This window comes from Macrotis lagotis, chromosome X, assembly GCF_037893015.1.
Source record: "Macrotis lagotis isolate mMagLag1 chromosome X, bilby.v1.9.chrom.fasta, whole genome shotgun sequence".
Taxonomy (NCBI): domain Eukaryota; kingdom Metazoa; phylum Chordata; class Mammalia; order Peramelemorphia; family Peramelidae; genus Macrotis; species Macrotis lagotis.
In genome coordinates, this window is record NC_133666.1 from 440,999,091 (window position 1) to 441,023,857 (window position 24,767).

Here is a 24,767-nt window from a genome sequence, read left to right on the forward strand (position 1 = left end):
AGATTCTAGAGGGTTTTTTTCCTTTTTTGTTTTGATGCAGTCTACTATATGGAAGACTTTATAGCTATTTTTCTTTGCTTTTCTTTAGCATTGTTCCTTCTGGAGAATTTTAGAGCTTTACTGCTGTATCAGTGGGGATTTTGACCTCTTCTGGATCCTATCATGCTGCTATCTTCTCACAATTTCATGTATTTATATTTGATTTTAGCAACTATCTGAGTGTTTTCCCCAAATGTGATTTCATAATTTTTATTGTACCCATTCCTCTCACACATAATTTTGATGGAAAGTTTTACTTGTAGAGAATCTGAAGCTTTTACTACTTTATCTCTTTTCTACAATAAGGATAAATTTGAAGGCTGACTCGATCAGAATAAATATATATATATATATATATATATATATATATACACACACACACACACACACACATATATATATATATATAAAACTACATTACAGCATATACTCTACATCATACTTTTCAAAAATACATTTTTCCTCTTAAGTATAATTTAAATATATGGTTTGAGGGCTCTAGTTACAAGCTGTATGGAGTCACAGGATCTGATTTCAAATCCTTGCTCTGATACTTAAGTAGATTTATGTTGGTAACTTCAACTTCTGGCCCTCAGTTTTCTCCTCTTTGAAATGAGGGCATCCTGACTATATGACTCCTCATGTGCCTTGTAGCTTTCAAAAGTAATTGCAGAGTAGCAATGAACTAAATAATCTTTAAAACTTTAAAACTTATTTTCCTTAATATCATTTGACTTTATTACATATTTGTTTTGTACATATTTCCCTTCCCCCTTCTAGTCCTTGTAACAATTTAAAAATAAAGGAAAACACAAAATTAACCAACACATTGACTGTATTTATTTAAATGATCCATAGATTAGTTCTCTCCTATTTCTCCCCCCAATCCCCATGAAGGGATATAAAATAAATAATTAAGCAACATGATAGTATTGGTATTTTATTTAAAAATAAAATATGCTAAATGAATATCAACTAATCCATACTCTTTGACTTTAGAGTGTTGATTTTTTTTTTTTTTTTAGGAAAGCATCCTTCTAACATAATGTCAGTAAGAGGGCGACAGGATTTAGAAATTCAGGGTCCTCGACTTAATAACACAAAAGAAGAGAAGACATCTATTAAATATGGTCCAGATCGACGTTTAGATCCCATTATCACTGAGGAAATGCCATTATTGGAGGTATGGATTATTCAACAATGAATATTAAAACTCATTGCTACTTACAAAGGGATAATTTGTTAAAATCACCTTGCAAAATGATCCTAGAAATATATGGGTTCCAAAAATGTCTTTGAATTATTAATTGAAATTGAAGATATGACTAGTGGTAAGCTACTGATAGTCATTTCTGTATACCATTTCTTTGAGGCATATAAGTATGGGAAAAGTTGAGTTGAAGTTTTCCAGGTCAGTTAAGAGTTGATTAAACAATGTACAGTTTCTTCTTTTTGTCTTGAATCTTCCCACTGATTGGCGAGGTTTCTCTGATTTTGATCTTTAGCTCCATCTTTTCCATTTGCAATTTGTTAGTTTTTCAATTTAGTTGATAGAAATACTAAAATTGCATCTTTCTTTGAATGTGATGAATTTCCTTTATCTGAATTGAGCTTTACTTTTTTATCTATAGGAAAGACTTTACTTTTTAGGCTAGCTTCATGTAGTATTCATGTTCTGTGTAACATAAGGCTTGAAATAAGAACACTGTGAATTACTCGTCTCCTAAACTTTTAATAATTTTGCTTTTAAATCTAATTTATGGATTATTTCTATCTTAACTGTGAAAGCCTGAATTCATGGAAAATTTGTGAAGAATACATTATATAAAAAAATAAGCATCCCTGTTAGATAAGTATCAAATAGAATAGAATTCTAAAATTGTATGGAATTAATTTCCTCTTGCATGGCAATGGGGTTAAGTAAACTTGCCCAAGGTCACATAGCTAAGTAAGTATTAAGTATCTGAGGCTGGATTTGAACTCAGGTCCTCCTGACTCCAGTGCTCTATCCATTGTACCACCTGTCTGCCCCAGGTATACAAATTCTAAGAAATTATATACATTATTGTGATTTATCACTTTGGCAAGTTAGTTGCATAAGATGTGCCTGATAAAGATAAAGATTGGGACTAACTTTCTGATTTTAATGTCAAGAGACTTCGTCGATGAGAAAATTTCTATTAATGCAAGTTGGCCCCTATTCAATTTGTAGTTTTAGAGTGATGCCTAGAGCATTGAAATGTTAAATGACTTGTCCAGGGTCACTCAGCTAGTGTATGTCAGAGACAGGACTTGAAATTAGGTCTCCCTGGCTCCTAGGCACATGCTCTTTCTGGAATGCTATACTGGTTATAAGAAAAGAGTACATCATTTTTTTCCTCTATGAGGAAATATCTATTCTTGGCAGTTAAAACATAATAGGAATCCAAAAACTTTTGACAACTAGAAAGCGTTTTAAAATATGCATATGGTGGTAAAAATAAAAGTGATTTTTGAACTGTAAACAAATATTTTTTACTGGTATCTCCCAGTTCCTTCTTACCTAGTTCATTTGTTAGATGAATTTAATTTTGATCTTTTCAACTCCATTTTAGGTAAGATACTTTAAATTCTTAGTGTGCTCTCTGTATATAGCTTCCCCAACAGGGATGTTTACAAACTGAGAAAAATTTGCAAGGGTTAGAAGAGGGCTAAGTCACTAGGTATAAGGAAAATATTCTTATGTGTAGTTAATTTTCATTTTCATTTAAAGGACTGACATTTAGAAAATTTCCCCATATCTAAATTATAGTCATCTAGATAACACGGATAATAGAGGAGAAATTATTAAAACTGAAATTTGTGTTAATATCTGTGGGAAGTGGGAACAAGAGTTTGCTATGCTCTGTCCCTTTTCCTATTTTAAAAACAATGAAAGATAAAATGACAGTTGCGGGTGGAGTTGATTCCCCTTAGAGATTAGTTAATACAGATTGATGTTATTTATAGTTTTATTAAATAAGCCTGGATAATGATTACACAGTGAACTCCAAGTTTGCAGTTATCATTAAATTATGATAGTGAAATGCCATGCTACTAGGATAGTTCAAAGTTAAGGAAATATGCTCAAAGAAAATAATATGAAATGATAACAATGAAATTTATCAGGACCTTGTTAAGAGTCTTGAGAATTTTATGGATTCTATTTAAGATCTATCAGTTCTTTCTGAGTTTCCCAATTTACTTTGGAATTTTGCCTGTAGGTGTTTTGGCATTGTTATCCTCTTCTTAGTTTATACCTGTGGTTCTCCTTTTGTTGTAATAACTTTCTATGAATTTATTTTTTGTTGTTGTATTTTGGTTTTTTCCCTTTCTTTAAATTTGAGTTCTGCTCCTGGGGTGGAAGGGATATTGTTGCAGGCTTCTTATGTCTTTTCTTCTGATTCTGCTCACCTCATCAATTCATAAAAGTCATCCTGAGTCTCTTTAAAACCATCTTTTTTCTTTTTCTTTTTTTTTTAGGTTTTTTTTCCCAAAGCAAATGGGGTTAAGTGGCTTGCCCAAGGCCACACAGCTAGGTAATTATTAAGTATCTGAGATCAGATTTGAACCGAGGTACTTCCTGACTCCAAGGCCGGTGCTTTATCCTCTACGCCACCTAGCCGCCACCTAGCCGCCACCTAGCCGCCAAAACCATCTTTTTTCCTCTGTTTCTTACAAGATAATATTCCATTTATACTCATATACAGCAATTTGTTCAGCCAATCCCCAATTAGTGGACACCCCTTTATTTTCCAGTTTTTGTACTACTACAAAAAAGTGCTGCTATAAATATTTTTATTTATTTTCTTTATTTAGTCTTTTTTTTTAAGCATTGGGTTTAAAGAGCTTGCACTGTTTAGTAACTTTCAGATCATGCTTCCAAATTGCTTTTCAGAATATTTAGACTAATTGCAGATAATCCATAATATACTAGTATGCCTGTTTTCCCTTAGCTCTTTCAGTATTTGGGCTTTTTTGGTCAACTTTGCCAATTTCATAACTGTAAGGTGGAACTTAAGAATTAGTTTAATGTGCATTTCTCTATTTGTGATTTGGAGCATTTTTATGTGGTTATAGTTTGAGTTTCCTTGCTTGGCGGCTGCCTGTTCAAATTCTTTGACCATTTATCAAGTGAGAAATGACTCATTATGCATTTAAATAAGTTCCTTTTATATCTTGGAAATGATATCTTTATCAAAGAAATTTGCTGTAAATGTTTTCTTCCCCCCAGTTAATTGTTTCCCTTCTAAACTTTAGCTATGTTGAATTTATTTGTGCAAAAGCTTTTATATTTTATTTAAACAGTCTTTCACTGATTACATTAACCATTTAGACTTCTGAAATCTTTTGTTTTAATTATTTGGTCATCAACTCTTCCCCATTCATAGATCCAAAAGATGATTTCTTCCTTGTTCTTCTAATTTATTTATGGTGTAACTTTTTATATCTAGATCGTATATCCATTTGAATTCATTTTGGAAAAAGATATCAAATATTGGTTTAAACCTAATTTCTGCTATAACTACTTTCCAGTTTTACTACCAGTATTTATCAAATAATGAGTTTATTCCAGTAGCTGATTCTTTAAATTTATTGAACATTAAGCTTCCTGGATGAAAGACCATTTAGAATCAGATAGGTTGCATACTGTATAACAGTGAGGATCCAAAAGTATCTTGACAGGGTAGAACACTGGACTAATGAATCTAATAAGTTGAAATTCAGTAGACTTACACTTGAGGACCAAAAACAATCATCTTCACAGTCCTTAATGTGGAACACATTGTTATACAGCAGTTGGGAAAAAGATGGTGGGGACTCAGATGACTTGGGAGTTTACTATTGGCAATATGATACTGCTGCCAAAAAAAGAAATTGTAATCTTTGGCTCTATTAAGAGGAATATCTTCCAGGAATAGGGAGATGGAGGTGATAGTGCAACTATGCTTTTTACCCTCATCAGACCTCATCTAGAGTATTGTTTTCCATTTTTGGGGCCCACAGTTTAAGAATGATTATGATAAATTAGAGAGTATCCAGAGGAGGGCAGTCATGCTGAAGCCAGAGGAGGGCAGTCATGCTGAAGGACCATGAGTCCTTGTCCTATGAGGATCAGCTGAAGGAATTATACATGCTTAGCCTGGAGAAGAGAAGATGTAAGGGGTTGGAGGGAGGGGAGTGGAAGATTTGAAAGCTATGGCTATTAGGTAGCTAGTGGGTGGAACAGTGGATAGGAGCACTGGACCTGGAGTCAGAAATTACTGAGTTCATTTTGAGTCTCATATACTTACTGTGTGATCCTGGGTAAGTCACTTGCTTTGTCCTCAATTTCCTCAATTGTAAAATAAGGATAATCATAATAGAATCTTCCTTAAAGGTTTTTTGTAAAAAGTACTTAATACAGTGACTCATGGGTGCTATATGAATATTTATTCTTCCGTGTGTTCAAGGATGTGAAGGGCTATCATGTGGATATAGGGTTCATCTTGTTCTGTTTGACTACACAGGGCTGAACCAGGAACAATGGATAGAAGTTGTAAAGAGGCTAATTTAAACATGAAAATGAGAAACATTTTCTAACAACTAGAACTATCCAAAAGAGGAATATACTGCCTTCAGAAGTAGTAGTTTTCCCCTCTTTGGAGATCTTCAGGTGGAGGTTGGATGACCCTATGCTGGTTGTGTTATAGTGGGTATTCTTTATGTGTTTGGATTGGAATAGAGGAAGGTAGATATCCAGTGGATAGAGCACTGGGCCTGGATTCCAAAAGACCTAGATTCATATTCAGCCTCAGAATTTTCATACCTGTGTGACCCTGGACAAGTCACTTAATCTATGTTTCACTTTCCTGACCTGTGAAAGGGTTAGTATCCTTTAGAAAAATAATAGCACCTACTTCATGAAATCATTATGAAGATCAAATGAGATAACATTTGTACAATGCTTATTAGCACAGTGTCAGAAACAGAGTAGACACTTAATAAATGCTTATTCCTCCCCCCCCCCTTTAGAGTATTGGCCACTGAAGTCTCTTATAGCTCTTCAAATTCTATGATTCAGTGATCTATTCACACCACCTTTGTCATTTCATCCTTCCCTATTTTGTCTCACAATCTATTTCCTTAATGCTTGCCAAAGTGTCTTTATTTTTATGGGTTAATTTTGAACTACCTCCATCTTGGTTGGTACAGTTAATAGAACACTCAGGCCACTGAGTTGGAGGTCTTAATATATGTGTTGACTGATTGGCAGGTTTACCTCTTTTTGGAGACTCATGAGGAGGAACAACTCTTTGAAGGAGCCTGATGACTTTATTTATATACTAATTTTTTGAGATTAAAATGTGCAGAATGAATTTTGATTTACAAATTATGTTAAATTATTGCATTAATAGGTACTATAATAATGTGAACTCTACCTTAATTTTTAAAGAATCTTAATATGCATTTTTAGCATGAATTCCCTTGCATTCTCTTACAAGTACGTAATTTTCTTTCGCAACTTGGCCAAAATGCAGTCCTAAACATAAAAGAATTTTAGGACTTTCAGGAATAATTCCACTGGAGTAATCAGAAATCATCCAAGTATAGGGGTATCTTTTTTCTCTTAACTTTGTTCCTTTCTTAGTTTTCCTGTTGGCTTTGCTTTTTTCCTGATATAACAGTTGAATGCTTTCTGAAAGGCTCTTATTATTAGGTCATGATGATATTCTTTGTGCAGATATATATATCATTATATTCTGTGTGTATATGTGAATATATACGTGTGTGTGTGTGTGTGTGTGTGTGTGTGTGTATAAAATAAAAAAACCACATTTTTCCTTTTCCCTTGTGCTAAAACAAAGGAAACATCTTACCCACCGGATATCCCTATATTACAAATGTATAAATAATAAATATTTGATGCATTTTTTCTTTCCATTCAAGGTGTGATATTAGATAAGAAATTTGAAATTTTTGAATAAATATGTCACTGATTTTTACATGCAATTGTATTAACTCTATAATTGTAACTTGTAAAGTTCCAAAAAGATACATGGTTCATAGGTTGCATACTGCCCACCCTGCTCTGGAGGGAGTTCTAAACTAGATTAAAGTACATGTGGGAAATATTTAAGAAACTTAATAAAAATACAATAAAGCATAGTTATTATATTATATATATGTGGTTTTCTAAGATAATATACAACCCACAGGGTTCATTCACATACACACACACACACACACACACACATATGTATGTGGTTTGGTGGCTGTTTTTTCTACTTGGGTGGACCACTACTATAAGATTCCCTCTTACTACCTCTTTCTTCCCAACCCTGTTTATTGTAGTTGAAATTATCATTTTCTTGAGATTTATTCCCAAACAAATATTCCAAAATATGCTATAGAATTGTAGATATAGCTTTGTGATTGATTTGCCTACAAGGTAATTTCCTAATCCTAAGTGTTTTGATTACAATTAATGAAGTGCTTATACAAATGTCTTACTAAACTTAGCTATAGAAAAGAAGTTCAAGAAGTATTTGATAGCCAAAATAATAATTTTTTCCTCCCCCCAATGCAGGTGTTCTTTATAAATTTTCCTACAGGACTTCTTTGTGGGGAAATCCGAAAGGCATATGTTGAATTTGTCAACGTCAGCAAGTGTCCTCTTACTGGATTGAAGGTTGTTTCTAAACGTCCAGAGTTTTTTACTTTTGGTGGTAATACTGCTGTTCTAACACCTCTGAGCCCCTCGGCTTCTGAGAACTGTAGTGCTTACAAAACTGTCGTGGCAGATTCTACCTCTGGGTCTACTGCCCTCACATCATCAGCTTCCTCAGGAGATTTTGGCTTTGGCATAGGAAATCAGCCAGAGGTGATTGATGTGCCCCTTCCTGACTCTGTACTTCTACCTGGGGCTTCAGTCCAGCTGCCTATGTGGTTACGTGGACCAGATGAAGAAGGTGTTCATGAAATAAACTTTTTGTTTTATTATGAGAGTATTAAAAAGCAATCTAATATCAGGTGAGTATTTTTAAACTTTTCTAAAATAAACTTCCATTTTAATGTGTTTAAAAATATGTATATAATATATATATTACCATTTTCTAAAGGAAAACAATCACCCCTCTTTACTATACATAATGTTTATGCCTCAGGTTGTGCCTAATATCTCTGAACTGCCTGGCTGCAAGATTTGACAGAGGTGGATTCTAAATCTCTAAGACCACTTCCAGCTCCAAAAAGCAATGATTCTGATATGGCCAAAGGTTCCATAAATTTCCAGGTGACCACTGTGTCAACCCAGTGTAATTGGATATCGTTCATACTTGAAGAAGCTATCTAACCCATCATCAGGAGGGTGTGTGCTTTGACATTCTTTTCTTCCTTTAGTGGATTTAATTATATGCCTATCCATTCACACAGGATCCTTTGTAACCAGTATACACATTTTCAAAATTGCTGGCTTCTTTTACAGTTTAATTAATGTCATGGGACAGAGTGAAACTAATTAATTAGCTCATAGGGGAGATTTCCTTATTTGGTCATAATTCAACATAAAGTACAACAGGATCCTATTTTTAGAATAGTTGTTCAAGGAAAATAGCTGGAAATGACTTTTTTATGTTTACTTTGGTAGAACTTTTGAAATTTTTTTTAGGGCAATTTCAAACCATTTTTTAAAAATGTGGTTTGTTTTAGTTAACACTGACAATTAAATGTCAACCCAGACACTTAATCAGTGGACACTTTCTACCAGTACATATCATAAACAACTTAGGAAATAAGGCCAAACAAGTGTGTGGCATGAGTGGAATAACAACAGATTTGGAGTAGAAATGATGGTTCATATTTCAGGATAATTCTCAAAGCTGAATTAAAAATTGACATTTCAGAATTATTTCAAAATGCAACTACAATTTATAACATTGACTTAGAGCTAATTTTTCAGGGGAAATAAATATCTGATGCATAAGTGGACTTTAGAAAAGAACTAAAAGACATATCTTAATTGGAACAATCTATTTCTGAATTGTTAGTAATTTTTCGTTTTTGCAAGGCAATGGGGTTAAGTGGCTTGCCCAAGGCCACATAGCTAGGTAATTATTAAGTGTCTGAGACTGGGTTTGAACTCAGGTACTCCTGGCTCCAGGGCCAGTGCTTTATCCATTGCGCCACCTAGCCGCCCCGTTAGTAATTTTTATATTTTACTAGTAAAAATGTATTTTGGAGGACAAGAGTGACACTATTTGAAAAAATTGACTTGTTCTCCTTTTGGAAGTGAATGAGTTTAAATGTTAATTTAAAAAAAAAGTCAGATCTACTTTAAAAATCCTCAAACTTCTATTTAAGGACCATTAGTAAATATATAACCTTTTAGTAAATTAGACTTAAGCAGATTTTTAAAATTAAAGCATAAACATATTCCTCCAAAGCTTGCAAAGTACTTTTATTATAAATCTCAGTTCTTCTTCAGATAACTCCATGAAATCAGATCCCTATCAATGTCCTAATTTTACAAGGAGAAAATTGACAAGTAACTTACTCAAAGTTCTCAAAGCAATTTAGAGTCTTAGGTGGGCTTATTCTTACTCTTACTCTTCTCTGCCGTATGTTACTTAGAGGTTTTCGGGGTTTGGTGACCAAAGAAGGTAGAAACTTTCATTAGAAATCAAGATTTCATTTATAAAGAAACGTGTCTGTGTGTGTGTGTGTGTGTGTGTGTGTGTGTGTGTGTGTAAGGTTAACTATTCAAAAGTGTAGTTAACCTATTTAAGTTGAAAAAAGATTCCTTGTATAATTTCTTCATTGCTCTTCAAAGAAACAAAACACTTAAAATAATAAGTTAATTCCTTATTATTGCCTTACCTTTATTTAGAAATAAAATTAATTTGGTTCATTGTCAACAGATTTACCCAGACCTAGGTGTTCAGTTCTCTTAAGCTCTGTAATATTCAGTTTCCAATTTCAGGATGTTTAAGGAATAACTCACATTTTCTGACTAAGATATAAAGATTATTAAACTATACATAAAATATATTCCTACATATCAAATACATTTCTACAAGATATATAATTAGAGAAAGGAGAGTTGGAAATCAGGAATGGTTTTATGTGTCACAAGATGCTTGAGCCAAATCTTGAAGTAATTACAGAAATTTGGAAAGCAAATAATTGTAATGAATAAAGCAGACAGTAGTTTTGTGTGCAAGAGAAAATATAGGGTAAAGAATTTTAAAAGGAGAAGACTACATGTAGGGAATTATAAAAATTTGGCTTCCTCCTAACAAAAGGTATATAATTTATTGTGTATGGAAAATTAAAAAGAGCAATTGATATATAGATCTTAAAAGCCATGCTTATAAATCTAAAGTTTGATGTGGTGATCATTTTAGAGTAGGAATTTAACTGTGGGTGGTGGTGACACTAGGATATTCTACTGGAACAGGTTATATGTGGATGTCATGTGAATGGGCTTGTTGTCTAAGTTAAAGGATTACAGAGTAGAAGTAAATGAATATAAAAAAATTTAAAATATATAGGAAGAAATTATCTCAACCATTGAGTAAAAAGCCAGTTGAGGAGGTCATCAAATATAGGGTCATTGGTCTAGAGACCTTTGATTTTGGAGACTTCAGAGGCTTCATGTTCAACTCTCTTATTTTTCAGATGAGGAAAGTAAGATAGGTAATTAGTGTTTTCCCAAAGTCATATAGGTGGTAATTAAGGTGGGATTCAAACTTGGCTTCTGACTGCAATGTTGTTCACAGTATTTTTGGAATGGGTTGAAGACTTGTGCCAAGAAATCTTGCAGTGATCTCATCACTCATTTGGCAGACCATTAGAATATTCTAGTATGAGGTAATAATACCTAGCACTTGTAGTATTCTAAAATGTACAAAATAATTTATATTGTGTGTGTGTGTGTGTGTGTGTGTGTGTGTGTGTGTGAGAGAGAGAGAGAGAGAGAGAGAGAGAGAAAGGTGTTATTATTTCTATTTTATAAATGAGAAAAGTTTTCTCAGTTTATAGATGAGGAAAAATTCAAATGACTGAACAGGGTCAAACAGTGTCTGAGGCAGGATTCAAATATTTCTTTCTGACTCCTACCATGTCACCTAGCTGCTTCTTGTAATAAGGGCCTGAACTTTTAGTATTCAATACTTTAATAACCTACCTTCCCACCCCATGCACCTTTCCATTCTTCCTCTGCCTTATACCACTGCTTGCCTTCCCCTCTCCACCATCCCCCCACCCAGTACTCTGAATGCAGTAAAAACTGGCTTTTGTGTTCCTTGAGCAGACATTCAATCTGCCAATTTGGCACATTTTCACTGTCCTCCAGGGCTCCTTCCTCATCTGTTTCCTGACTTCCTTCAGTTCTCTGTTGAAATCCTACCTTCTGCATAAAGCCTTTTCTACTTCCCTGTAATCTAGTGCCTCACCTCTATTGATTATCTTCGATTTATCCTGTAAATATCTATTTTATACATAATTGTTTGCATGTTTTCTTCTCCATTAGACTAACCACTTTGAAAATAGTGACTGTCTTTTACTTTTCTCTGTCTTCCCAAGTGGTGCCTGGCTTGTGGTAGGTGCTTAATAAGTGTTTTTTGACTGTGAGGGAAAAAACAAAGGAACCGGTTTCAGATAGACTCTGAAGGAACAAGCATAGAACTTTTAACTAGATATGAGTGATTTGGAAAAAAGGAGCAGATGGTAAAACCCCTGAGATTTTTAATCCAAATTGACCGAGATGGGATTGGGGGTGAGGATGGATACCATTAACAGAAAAAGAGAAAACTACCCTTTTAAAAAGGAAAAAAAAAGTAGGATGAGTATAGTCTGACATATCCATTTAGAAGTATTGGTAGATTCAGAACTGGGGTGAGGTTTAGGTGGAGATGAAATTTAATAATGAGTCATTTTAGGGGGGTGATGGTAACTGAAAATTTGGGAATGAATGAGGTTGCTGAGGGTTAAAGAGAGAAATTTGATTTTTTCAGTTAAGTCCTGTTTCTATTCATTGAGGCTAAAAGATTAAGGCCATTTTATAAAGCTTTAAAAGCTAGATGGAAAATTTTCATTGTATTTGATTTTATTTTTCATATCTGATCCTAGGGAAATTAGGGAGCCACTGATGTTGATTGAATAAGGAAGTGATTTTTAGTTTTGTATATAAGGAAGATTACTTTCTCACCAGAATTTAGGATGGATGATTAGGAGACTATAGCAATAATCTAGTCAAAAGCTATTAAGGACCTGAAATTATGTGGCTATTAGCATGAAAGGATGAAGCTTTTGATTTTCTTCCTTAGATGAAATACTTTGGTAAAAATAGCTTATAGTGATTGGAACAATCAAAATTGAATTTAACTTTGGAATTTTTTGTTTCTATGAGTGTCAAATCTCAATAGTCTGATTATGAAATAATTGAAAGATGACTTAATTTTGTGTCAAGCTGAAGTATTAGAAATATTTCTTTGTATCTTATTTTGATTATTGTCAAATGTGTTACCTAATAATAATTAGTACTACAACTTAATAGTTTTCATTTTTAAAATTTATTAATATCCTTTGTTTTTACATAAGATTAATTTCCAGAGACATCCTTCCTCCTTCCATGCCCAGAAATCAATCCTTTGTAGCACAAAACAAAAGAATAAGATAAAAACTCAATAAATTAATCACATTTCACAGTATATGTAATGGTAAACATTTATAATTTTAAAGTAGAGGGAGGTAACTTCTCTAAATTCTGCACCCCGTTTATCCATTATAAATTATTTAGCATTCAATTTCAGTTTTTTTTTTATTCTTTCCATTTACATTGTTGTAGTCATTGCATCATTTTTTCTTGCTTCTGCTTACTTCACTTTGCATCAGTTTGTGTTCCATGCTTTAGGAGTTTACATTTATTTTTCTTCAGTCACAGGGTATTAAGACATACAGCTGTTATTTGTACTAGCCGATCTTTGAATGTACGAGCTACAGTCTGCAGAAGTAATACTCTTGAAGGTGAAGAAGGCAGAGGAGGCAATATGCTTGTCTTTGTGGATGTGGAAAATATCAATACTGTAAGTTTTAGTTTTCTCTTGTAAAATTAGTTTTTTATTTTAACTGCACATTTTACTGAAGTTTCACTTAAGTAGTTCTTTTCTAGATTTTATAATCTACTGGTATAATTATATAATTATATAATAATTTATTATATTAGTTATCCAGTGGTATGTAGGATATAGGAATCATTCACTTCCTGACCCAGATCTGGACCTTAAAACTCTCTTAGCCTCTTGATGTTAATTAAGTGTTAATCTCTCATTTAGCTACAAAAATTCAATCTTGAACATTCTTGTTTTTTTGGTAAACATATGGCAAGCTCATGTATTATATATAAACTGCAATCTGAATAAAAAGAAACATCGCAGATCTGGTCTTTAAGAGCAAATTAATAAAGTTAAATTCATAGAATTCTCATAGGTTTTCAATCATTCTCAGTGTTGGAATATTTTTCCTTTCAGAAGACCTCCATGAGTTCTGAGGATGTTGTCTTACTTAGTTGCAATAGTTTCACTTTCCATTTTTTTAGAGCACTTTAGGATTTCTTGATACTTCATTCCCTCAATATGGAGAAAATTCTCTGTAGGCAGATTGTGATCTTATTAATAAGACATGATTAGAGTTTTTAAAGGATTCATTCTTAGTTTAATCATTCACAGAATGTAATAGGCAGTAACAATTGAGCACTCTGCTTTGTAGGATGTCTTGAAAATTGTACACTGATTTTTTTTTAAGGTTCTAAATAAAAAATTCATTTTTTAAACAACAAAAATTAGCTTTCTCTTCTCCCCCTCCCCCTTGCAGCATCAATTGAGAAAGAAAGGAAAACAAAATTCCTGTTGAAAACATGTATGATCAGGCAAAACAAATTCCAAAATTGTCTATGTCCAAACAAAAATATATCTGTTTGCACTGAGTTTATCCTTTATCATCTTTTTATACATTTACTTTATCAACTACAATTGAGTTTGGTCATGACATCAATCAGAGTTACTTGATCTCTGTATCAGTTCACACAGGTCCTCTCAGACTTCTCTCCAAAACTATGCTCTTCATCATTTCCTATAGTATAATAATATCCTGTCCTATTCATGTACTATGAAACTTGTTTTCAGTATTCCCCAGTTTGTAGATATTCCATCACTTTTCAGGTCTTTGTCAATAAAAAAGGATCTACTGTAAATATTTTTGTACAGTCTTAGAGTTTTTTGCTAAGGACTAATCCTTTCTTTAATCTACCCTTGCTCTTCTAACTCCTTTCCGTTTTGCTTCCTAGTATTGAGTGATAAGTATTTCTGTACCCAATTCTGTGTTTGTATGTATGTGTGCATGTGTGCACATGCATTTTCTTCTTTGACCTGTTCAGATGAAATGTAGGCTTCAACATTACTTGGTCCCCTCATCCTTTCTTTTTCTTTTGTATAAACTTGAGTACCCTGATTATGTGAAATAATTTTCCTCATCTTTCCATTCTTTTTTCTCCTAGTTAATACCTCCTCCTTTACTTTTCCATTCTTTTAAGTTCACCAAAACATAAAAGAATCATTCCCAAGGCTCCCTGTTTAGACTCCCTTCTATGACCCCTAATGGTGATAGGATTATTAGGAGGATACATGTCATTAGAATGTAAGAAGTTATGTTTAATACCTTATGATCATTCAGTTAAAGCTATCTTTTTATGTTTCTCTTGGCTTTTCTGTGCTTCACAATTCCTACTTAGCTGTTATTTTTGTCAGAAATGCTGGGAGGTCTTCTATTTCAGTACAAATTCATTTTTCCCCTTTGGATGATTACACTCAATTTTGCTGAGTAAATTATTCTTGGTTATAGGTCTATGTCTTTTGCCTTCTAAACTTCATTTTTCAAGCTCTCTGTTCCTTTATAATGGTGACTGTTAAAATCATATTTGATCCTGACTGGTTCATCAGTACTTGAATTCTTACTTTCTGGCTGCTTACAATTTTTTAACTAGAAGCTTTGACTTTTGGGTATATTATTCTTGGTAGTTTTACTTTTAGAGTTTCTTTGAGGAGACTATTGATGGATTCTTTCTGTTGTTTCCACATTGCTTTCTGTTTCCAAGAGATTTAGTAATTTTTCTCTTGAGATTTCTTAAATTATGATATTGAAGCTTTTTGAATGTGGTCATGGTTTTCTGGGAGTCCAGTGATTCTTTAATTTGTTTTCAATTGATGCAGTGGATAGAGTACTAGGCTTCAGGAAGACCTTAGTTCAAATTCAAACTCAGAATCAGCTTTGTGACCATAGGTAAGTCACTTAACCTTTGTTTGTCTCATCTGTAAAATGGGTGTGATATTTGCATACCTACCTCCTAAGGATGTTGTGAGGATAAAATGAAATAATTATTGTAAAGTGCTTAGCACAGTCTCTGGCATATAGTCAGCATTACATAATGTCATCATCATTATTACTAACAGTGGTGGTGATAGAAGTAGTAGTAATTTTTGCTAAGGGACAGCTAGGTGATGTAATGAATGCATAAGGCTGGACTTGGAGTCACAGAGACCCGAGTTCAAATGTGACCTCAGATATTAGCTTTGTGACCTTAGGCAAGTCTGCCTCTATCTGCCTCAGTTTCCTCTACTGGAAAATGGGGATCATAATAGCAAAAATTTCAGAGGGTTGTTGTAGGAATCAAATGAGAAAACATTTGTCAATTTCTGAGCTCAGTGCCTGGCACATAGATGCTTGATAAATTCTTATTCTCATACCTTACTGCTTCCCCATTTTCCTGTTGTTGTTTTTTTTTTTATCAATTTCCCCATTATTTTCTTCTATTTTTTCTTAGTCTTTTGAGTTTGTTTTAATGTTTTTCCCCCACAAAAATAATGTCATTAATTTCTTTTTGGATCATTTTAATTTCCAAGAAGTTAGTTCTTTGACACAAGAGGTGTCCAGACTTCATTCTCTTTCCATTTCTTCTTTCTGATTTCTAGTTTTTTCCTTTAGTGCTTTCATTTAATTTCATTTAAAAACATTTAAATAATTTTTTATTATTTCTTTCAATAATTCTAGATGAACTTATGCTCAAAGTGTATTTTTTTTGTGAGGCTTTGCTTACAAATGTGCTGGATTCTTTTACTTCTAGATTTGTGTTTATTGTCATAGAATTTTGGGTGGACTTGAAGATCATTACTCACTAATCTGAGTTCTTGAGGTTGGAGTTAAATGATATCCATAAGGAGTAAATTAAGAGTGAAGCAAGTAGCCATTTTATTCAGTTTGGTTTGACAGCAAGGTGAATGAGTCACCATGAGAAGTTCTTTATATACAAATTTTTGGGGCAGCATTTTTAAGCTAAACTTTATACAAAGTAATATTGAATGAAATAAAAGAAAAGAAAACTAGTTATTTGTAAAATATAAGTACTAGTTGAAGAAAAATTTATGTAATTAATCAAAGGAGATGGATAAGGGAGTTATCTTCTCAAAAAACTTATTTTTCTTAATCCAAGAAATCCTCTAGTTCGACCAAATGGGGAGGAAAAAATTCCCAAGACTTTGGAAACCTCCTCCTACAACAGCAAAGTCTTTTGAACCAGTTCAAGGTGAAAAAGAGATCCTGAAGGACACTAGTGACTATCAGTCATATCACTAGGGGTCATTTACAGCAAAATGGCTGCTGCAGAACAATATAGCATTAGCATGTCTTGAAGTGGGGTAATTTCTAAGGATAGGAGGGTCTCTGTGTTGCACTAAAATGTCTGAGTAGTTCATGGTGCCATAAGAGGAGGTTTCCTAAAGGATATTAAGACAAGGGGTGGGGGGAAGAAGCTCAATGAAAGCTGTCAATCTTTGGAAACTTATTGAAAGTAGATTCTGGACTTCATTTGAGTATAATTTTGTCTACTTCCCTCACCACATAAAGAATTTTTTTTTGTTTGCTCATCTTTCCACTCTACTTTTTGTCTTTGCACTTAATATTAGGGCCAGACTGTGCACGGACCATGGGAATATCTGAGCAGAGCCTGTTGTTTCTGTCTTGGGAATATTGAATATGCCAGGATCTCTGAAATGACTCAAGGATATGTAGGTTGTACAGTTTCTCAGTAAAAAAGTTGTAGGCTTAATTTGACCTTTGGCCTTGGTTATTCCCTTTGAAAACTTCAGACTAGGCTGCAAAGTAGAATGTAGCCCCTGCTCCAGTCCTGAGCACACAGCTACTATTTGCTTCCAAGCTTGTTCTTGCTGTTTCAATTTTTTTTTGTTTTTCTTTTTTGTTTTTTTTAGGTTTTTGCAAGGCAAATGGGGTTAAGTGGCTTGCCCAAGGCCACACAGCTAGGTAATTATTAAGTGTCTGAGACCGGATTTGAACCCAGGTACTCCTGACTCCAGTACCAGTGCTTTATCCACTGCGCCACCTAGCCACCCCTGTTTAAATGTTTTGGCTTTGCTCATTAAATACTTTTTTTTTGTTATAGCTGATACAGGGATGTTTTAAAATTTTCATATGACAAATAGTGACCTCAATAGAATGCACCAAAAAAAAAAGAGCAGGGTTCAGACTGCTGACCCCTGATCCACATTATCAGGCTCAGGTTGGCAGTATTGTGTAATTTAATGTTTTTTGATTAGTTAGATCTATCTTTAGTTCTATAGTTTTTATATATTCATATAATTTCTTTGTGTTTGACTTGATAGACTCCCAAATATTTTATATTTTCTGTAGTTAAAAATTTTTTTCTTTGTTGCATTGTATTATTTTAATTTTTAGTTAACTCTTTAGGCTTTCCTAAGTAAATTATATGATTTTTTTCCCTAATTTGCCTCTGCTTTATTCCTGTTTTCATTGGAAAGGATTCTATTTTGTTCCAAAACATATAATGATGGCTCTTGCTTTTAGATGCTTGCTCTATCCATTTAAAAGAACAGTTAAGTAGAGCAATGGATAGCATGCTAGACTTGGAGTCTAGAAGACACTAGTTCAAATCCTGCCTCAAATGCTTAATTAGCTTATGTACCCCTGGGCAAATCAGTTAATTTCTCTCAGATTAATTGTCCTCTTCTGCAAAATGGGGATAATGATAATTCCTACCTCACCAGGGTTATAAGGATCAAATTAAATCATACATGTTTAGTGCTTTGCAAATTTTCAAGCACTGTTTGCTTTAAAAGTTAACTTCTTAGTTTTATTATCTTTGCATGATTTTATTCCTGTGTTTTCTAATTTTCTTAAAATAAGAATAAGCTTTTTTAGTTGTTTATTAAAATATTATTTTTGTTCTTATTGTTATATATGATCTGTTGTATTGATAGTTTCCCTAATAATGAACCTATCTTGTGTTTTCTATTTTTAAACATTGATATCATTTTCATAATACCTACTTTGCAGCATACTTTGAGATTTGGTCTTGTTAGGTGCATACCCCCTTTTAAAAATTACTAATTCACTTTAAATTTTTTGTTTATGCTAAAGAATAGCAATATCCCAGAATTTATGAGAAATATGATCCTTGGTATTCAGAATAGACTTCCAGCACCTGAGTGTCCTCTTTCACTTCTCCTAATTTTCATACACCCTTCCTAGCCTGCCTCCCAGTCTGTAGTATGACAGAAATTGTCTTCCTTGTCTTCCTTTTGAGCTTGCTAGTGAAACTGTTGATGGAGTAAAATTGATTCATACCACAATGAAATTGTTGATTGGAGTCACAGTGAGTGTTCATTGTCATGTTCATTTTAGTTCTGTGGATTGGTGAAGTCACTGATTTTGTAATGACAGAAACAAACCCAAGACATGAATAGAACTAAATATATAACTAGTGCAGTAATTCATAAATTCATCATTCATCATTTCAAAATTCATAAATTCAGAAACATATTTTATGGAGAGTTTTCTAGGTAGTAGTATAAGGATTGGCTTTTTTAAAAAAAATTGAGGGGGTGGCTAGGTGGCGCAGTGGATAGAGCACCAGCCCTGGAGTCAGGAGTACCTGAGTTCAAATCTGGCCTCAGACACTTAATAATTACCTAGCTGTGTGGCCTTGGACAAGCCACTTAACCCCATTGCCTCGCCAAAAAAAAAAGAGAGAGAGAGAGAACTGGTCTTGGAGTCAGGAGGATCTTGGATCAATTTCTGCCCCTAAAAAAATTTTTGTTCATTTCACCTACTTCTCAATGTATCTCATCTTCTCCCCTTACTAGAAAGCCATCTTTTATAACAAAGAAGAAAAAAAGAAATAGTTCAAAAAAATTAACCAGTAGGTCAACAATGAAAAAGTCCCAACATTATTTGAAGTGTTCCACATGTAGGGTCCTTTATCTTTTTTTTTTTATTAAAGATTTTATTTATTTTTAATTTTACAATTTTTTCCCCTAATCTTACTTCCCACCCCCTCACTGAAGGCAATTTGTCAGTCTTTACATTGTTTCTATGTTGTACATTGATCCAAATTGAGTGTGATGAGAGAGAAATCATATCCTTAAGGAAGAAACATAAAGTATAAGAGATAACAAGATCAGACAATAAGATATCAGGTTTTTTTTCTAAATTAAAGGAAATAGTCCTTGGACTTTGTTCAAACTCCATGGTTCTTTATCTGTATGCAGATGATATTCTCTATTGCAGATAGCCCCAAATTGTCTCTGTTTGTTGCACTTATGGAATGAGTGAGTCCATCAAGCTTGATCATCGCCCCCATGTTGCTGTTAGGGTGTACAATATTTTTCTGGTTCTGCTCATCTCACTCAGCATCAGTTCATGCAAATCCCTTCAGGCTTCCCTGAATGTCCATCCCTCCTGGTTTCTAATAGAACAATAGTGTTCCATGACATACATATACCACAGTTTGCTAAGCCATTCTCCAATTGAAGGACATTTACTTGATTTCCAATTCTTTGCCACCACAAACAGGGCTGCTATGAATATTTTTGTACAGATGATGTTTTTACCCTTTTTCATAATTCTCTTCACTGTATAGACTCAGTAGTTGTATTGTTGGATCAAAGGGTATGCACATTTTTGTTGCCCTTTGGGCATAGTTCCAAATTAATCTTCAGAAAGGTTGGATGAGTTCACAGTTCCACCAACAATGTAATAGCGTAGGGTCCTTTATCTTAAAGAAGGAAAGGTGCTTTTCTTTCTTTTTTTTAATGCTTTTTTCTGGGGGGGGGGGGGCTGAGGGCAAGGCAGTGGGATTAAGTGATTTGCCCAAGGTCAGACAGCTAAGCAAATATTAAGTGGGAAGTGCTTTTCTGTATCTCTTTCTCATCTCTTCTTTGGGGTCAAATTTGATCATTATAATTTCATGGCATTCATTTTCAATTATTGTCTTTTCCATTTAAATTTTTATAATCATTGTTTATTTTGGGTTTTTTGATTGTGTTTGCTTGTCTTGTTCATCTAAATCTTGTATTTTCATCTGTTTGCGTTATTTCATAGAACAAGAATATTCTATTAAATTCATGTACCACAACTTGTTGAGCCATTCCTCACTTGATAGGCAATTTGTTTCCAGTTCTATGATGCTCCCAAAAAATGCTGTTATAAATATTTTGGTATAAAGCAGTGGGATTTCTAGATCAAAATGTTCAGGATATTGAATCATTCCAAATTACTTTCTAGAATGATCAAACCAATCCACAGCTCTATCAAGAGTGCATAAGTGTCTCCAACATAGACTATTTCCATCTTTTATCATCTTTGCCAATTTGCAATATATGAAGTAAATCTTTAAGAGTTATTTCATTTTCATTTCTCTTGTTATTCATGCTTTGGAGCTTTCTTTCATATGGTTGTTAATTGTAATTCAGTAACTGTTTTTCTTCTCTTTTGACCACCTATTTCTTCAAGAATGACTTTTTGAATAGATTTTTCCTCCTAATTCTTATTTCACTCTGCATCAATTCAATACCAATTTTTCCATATTTTTATGAAACTGTCCATCATCATTTCTGATGGTCCAGTAATATTTTATTATTTTCATAAGCCACAATTTGTTCAGCTGTTCTCCATTTGATAAGCAACCATATTCCCTTTTTAAACCTATTCTTCATCCCTCACCTCTTTGTCTCTTCACCCTTTCTAATTCTTCCTATTCTTCTTATTTCACTCATTTCACAGTCTTTGAGGGTTTGGTTTTTTGGGGTATTTTCTTACAAGACAGTGGTGTTAAGTGACTTGCTCAAGGTCACACAACTAAGTATTAAGTGTCTGAGGATGAATTAGAACTCAGATCCTCCTGACTCTAGGGCTGGTGCTCCTTTCACAGTTTTAATCACATATTGAACAGTTTACTTTCTCCTGTGCTTTGGTCACTTGTCCATTTTTCCCATTCTCATTCATGCTTTACCAGAATCCCAATTCTGGGTTTATTTCAATCATCTTTCTTCATTTCTACTTATGTCCTAGGGAAGTAACTAAAATTACACTGACTAGGCTTACAACATACTGATTATAAATTCTCATCTCCTTCAATGCTTTTATTTCTCCCTGATTAACTATAACATTCTTCATAACAATATTCCAATTCTTCTTTTCTCTCAAGTGAAATTAAGTAAATTGGAACTTTTTAAACTTATTAGTGCAAAATACTGGGGGAAACAAAAAAAAAAGCAAATATAGTCACCTTCCCCAAGAAATTCCTGTTCTGATAAAGAAGACTGGGTGTAAATAATGAAGAACATAAAAGTACTTTATAAAAAAGTAGATGAGAAGTAATCTCAGAGAAGAAAACACTAGTAGATAGCAACTGGGAAAAACCTGCAGAAGAGATTTGAGCTAAGATTTAAAAGAATATAGAATACTGAGTAGAAATGACAGAATCAGAGAAATCTGAATTCGGAAGAGAGTGAAAAGAGGAAGTGAAAGTACCAAATGTCAATGACTTTCAGGGAATTTAGCCATGAAGGAGAGGAGAAATATAGGATGGTTGCTGTCAGGGGTAAGACCAGTGAGGATTTTTAAATGATGAGATAGTCATGGGCATGTTGATAAGCAGCAGGTGAAATGCCAGTAGGATAGGAAGAGATTAAGAACTAAGAGAATGTGATTGATACTGGAGACAATTTGCTGAGGATTGCATGTAGAGAAGTTGGTCATGGCAAAAAGGGCCAACATTTTCGTGTGAGTCTGGAGAGGAGGAAGTAATAGAGAAAGATTTCTAAGCTGAGGAGAGGATAAGGAGGGAGTCATGATGAGGAGCCTCAGATTTTTCAGTTAAGTCTGAGGCAAGCATCTTAGATGGTTACTTATATTTAATGAGAAATAAATACCTCTATAAACCTTGAGGCTATGTTAAAGTTGCTTCATCTAGTTTGTTTTCAAAAGTTCATGGGACTATTGATTTAAGAAACGCTTCTTGTAGCTGCATGAAAATAAAATGTGTCTAGCAAATTTGGATCTAAATAAAACAGGAGCCCTTGTTTTTTTTCAACATTAATGTTCCCTTAACAACTAAATGCAGTATTCTTTTCTTAGTCTTCATTTTCTTTATCTTCAAGCAACTTTTGACATAATGTATCATCCCTTGACTTTATGATACTGTTCTTCTTTTATTCCTTTTCTTTATGTTTGACTGTCCCTCAGTTAACTTTGTTAGATCTTCATATAAGCTCTGATTAGGCATCACTCAAACTTCTTTTTTTCAGAAAAAGGGGTAGAGAAGGGAATAAGGAAATAATTTATATAGTGCTTACTAGTCCCAGCACTGGGTTAAATGCTCTACAAGCATTCTCATTTTGTAAACAAGAATGACTTTCTTCTCTCTCTTTTTTTTTTTAATCTCATTATGGGTTCAGTTCTAGCATATGCACCAATGTATGAATATTGAATATCTCCACCTGGATTTTCTTTTTTTTGGCATCTAAAACCTTATTTGGCCAAAAGGGAATTCATTATATTTCCTGAAAACCTATTCCTTCAAGCTACCTGATTTATTTATTGAGTTCATCACTGTTTTTTTCCTTTTTTTTTTTAATTCATCTAGGTTCACCTTAGTGTAATTGGAAGTTCTTCCCTGACCTTCTCTCCTTATCCAGTTGGTTGTCAAATCTTAACATTTCACCAATGCAGTGTCTCTTAAATATGTCCCCTAGTTCCAGCCCTATTTAATCTCCTGCCTGTACTAGTATAGTAGACTTCTAATTGTTCACCCTGCTCAATTGTCACATAGATCTACAATACTGATATTCCTAAAGGATAGTTCTAACTATATATCACTTTCTTAATCATCTATCTTTAGTAGTTCCCCACAGTTTCTGGGATAAAGTAGAAAACCCTTAGCTTGATGTTTAAAGCCTCCCACCTTTCTAGCCTTGTTTCATGTTACTCTCTTTATGTACTCCACATTCCAATCAAGCTAACCTACTTCAATGAAATGAATAGAGCACTGGGCCTGCAGATCTGAGTTTAAATCCATTGTCAGACACTTAAAAGCTGTCTTATCCTGACCATGACACTTCTCTCTGCCTCACTTTTCTCACACTTAAAGTCTGTTATCTTGAGCAAGATGTTTTTCTGTCTCAATTTCCTCATCTCTAAAATGGTGATAATAATAGCACTTATTTTAGGTTTTTACAAAGGATTGTTGGAAAATTTTTAGCACAAGTGTTTGACACATATTAATAAGTGTTCATTCCCTTCCCTTTCCCATATACATGGAATTCTATCTCCCACCTCCCTTTTGCATAGATTAGTTTCCTATATTTCTTCACCTCATCTTTTGCCTCTTAAATTCCCTAGTTTCCTTCAAAGATCAGATCTTAAAATCCCTAATTTCCTTCAAAGACTTGCTCCAAAGACTTTTTCTGATCCTCTCAGTGAGAAGTTAAAGGTACTATGTATTTACTTATCTGCAAAGATGGTACACTTCTTAATATGCAGGATAGTAGAGAGCATATGACTAGTCATTGAATATGGAGGATGAAGGAGAATAAAGAGTCCAGGATATTGTCAGGGTTATAAACCCAAGTGATTAGAAAGATAACCAAAACAGAGAAATTGTGTTTCTGATTTGTTGAGTTTGAGATACTTACTAGATGTTGTTTAAAATGTCCAGCAGACAGTTGATGATGCTGGAAAGATGCTCAGGAACAATGGACTACATATATATTTTATCTAGGAGTCATCTGCATTAGAGCTAATAATTTAATCCTGTGAACCTAGAGAGGTAGGAGGAGAACCAGGATTTTCCAATTAATGGAAATCCATATTTTGGGAGTATGTAGGAAGAGAAAAAAGGCTGTAAATAGTGTCAAATGTTGCAGAGATCAAGAAAGACAAGGACAGAGATAAAGTAATTGGATTTGGTAATTAATTGGTAAATTATTGCTAACTTTGAAGAAAGCAGTTTCAGTTAAATAATAGGATAGGAAGTCATATTGTAAGGAGCTAAGAAATAAGTTTTGGAGAAATGGGAATGATGAATGTGATTTTCATTATCTTTTTTAAGTTTTTTTTTTTTTTGGCAAGGCAAATGGGGTTAAGTGGCTTGCCCAAGGCCACACAGCTAGGTAATCATTAAGTGTCTGAGACTGGATTTGAACCCAGGTACTCCTGACTCCAGGGCCAGTGCTCTATCCACTTTGCCACCTAACCGCCCCTTGAATGTGATTTTCTAGGACTTTGGCTGTGAAAGGAAAATGAGAGGACTATAAATTGCTTGAGAGGATGATAAGATCAAGTTAGTTGGTTTTTAGCTGTTT

General features: G+C 33.8%; 1 protein-coding gene across 5 annotated transcripts in view; it reads left to right on the forward strand.

Moving 5' to 3' along the window:
- TRAPPC8 (trafficking protein particle complex subunit 8) overlaps positions 1-24,767 on the forward strand; it is a 127,092-nt gene that overhangs the window by 75,782 nt on the left and 26,543 nt on the right. For all 5 annotated transcript variants that reach the window (XM_074201056.1, XM_074201057.1, XM_074201058.1 and 2 more), the window contains 3 exons: positions 1,065-1,222; positions 7,628-8,070; positions 12,977-13,124. In XM_074201056.1, coding sequence (XP_074057157.1) covers positions 1,065-1,222; positions 7,628-8,070; positions 12,977-13,124 — 749 coding nt within the window. The remainder of the gene's footprint in view (positions 1-1,064; positions 1,223-7,627; positions 8,071-12,976; positions 13,125-24,767) is intronic.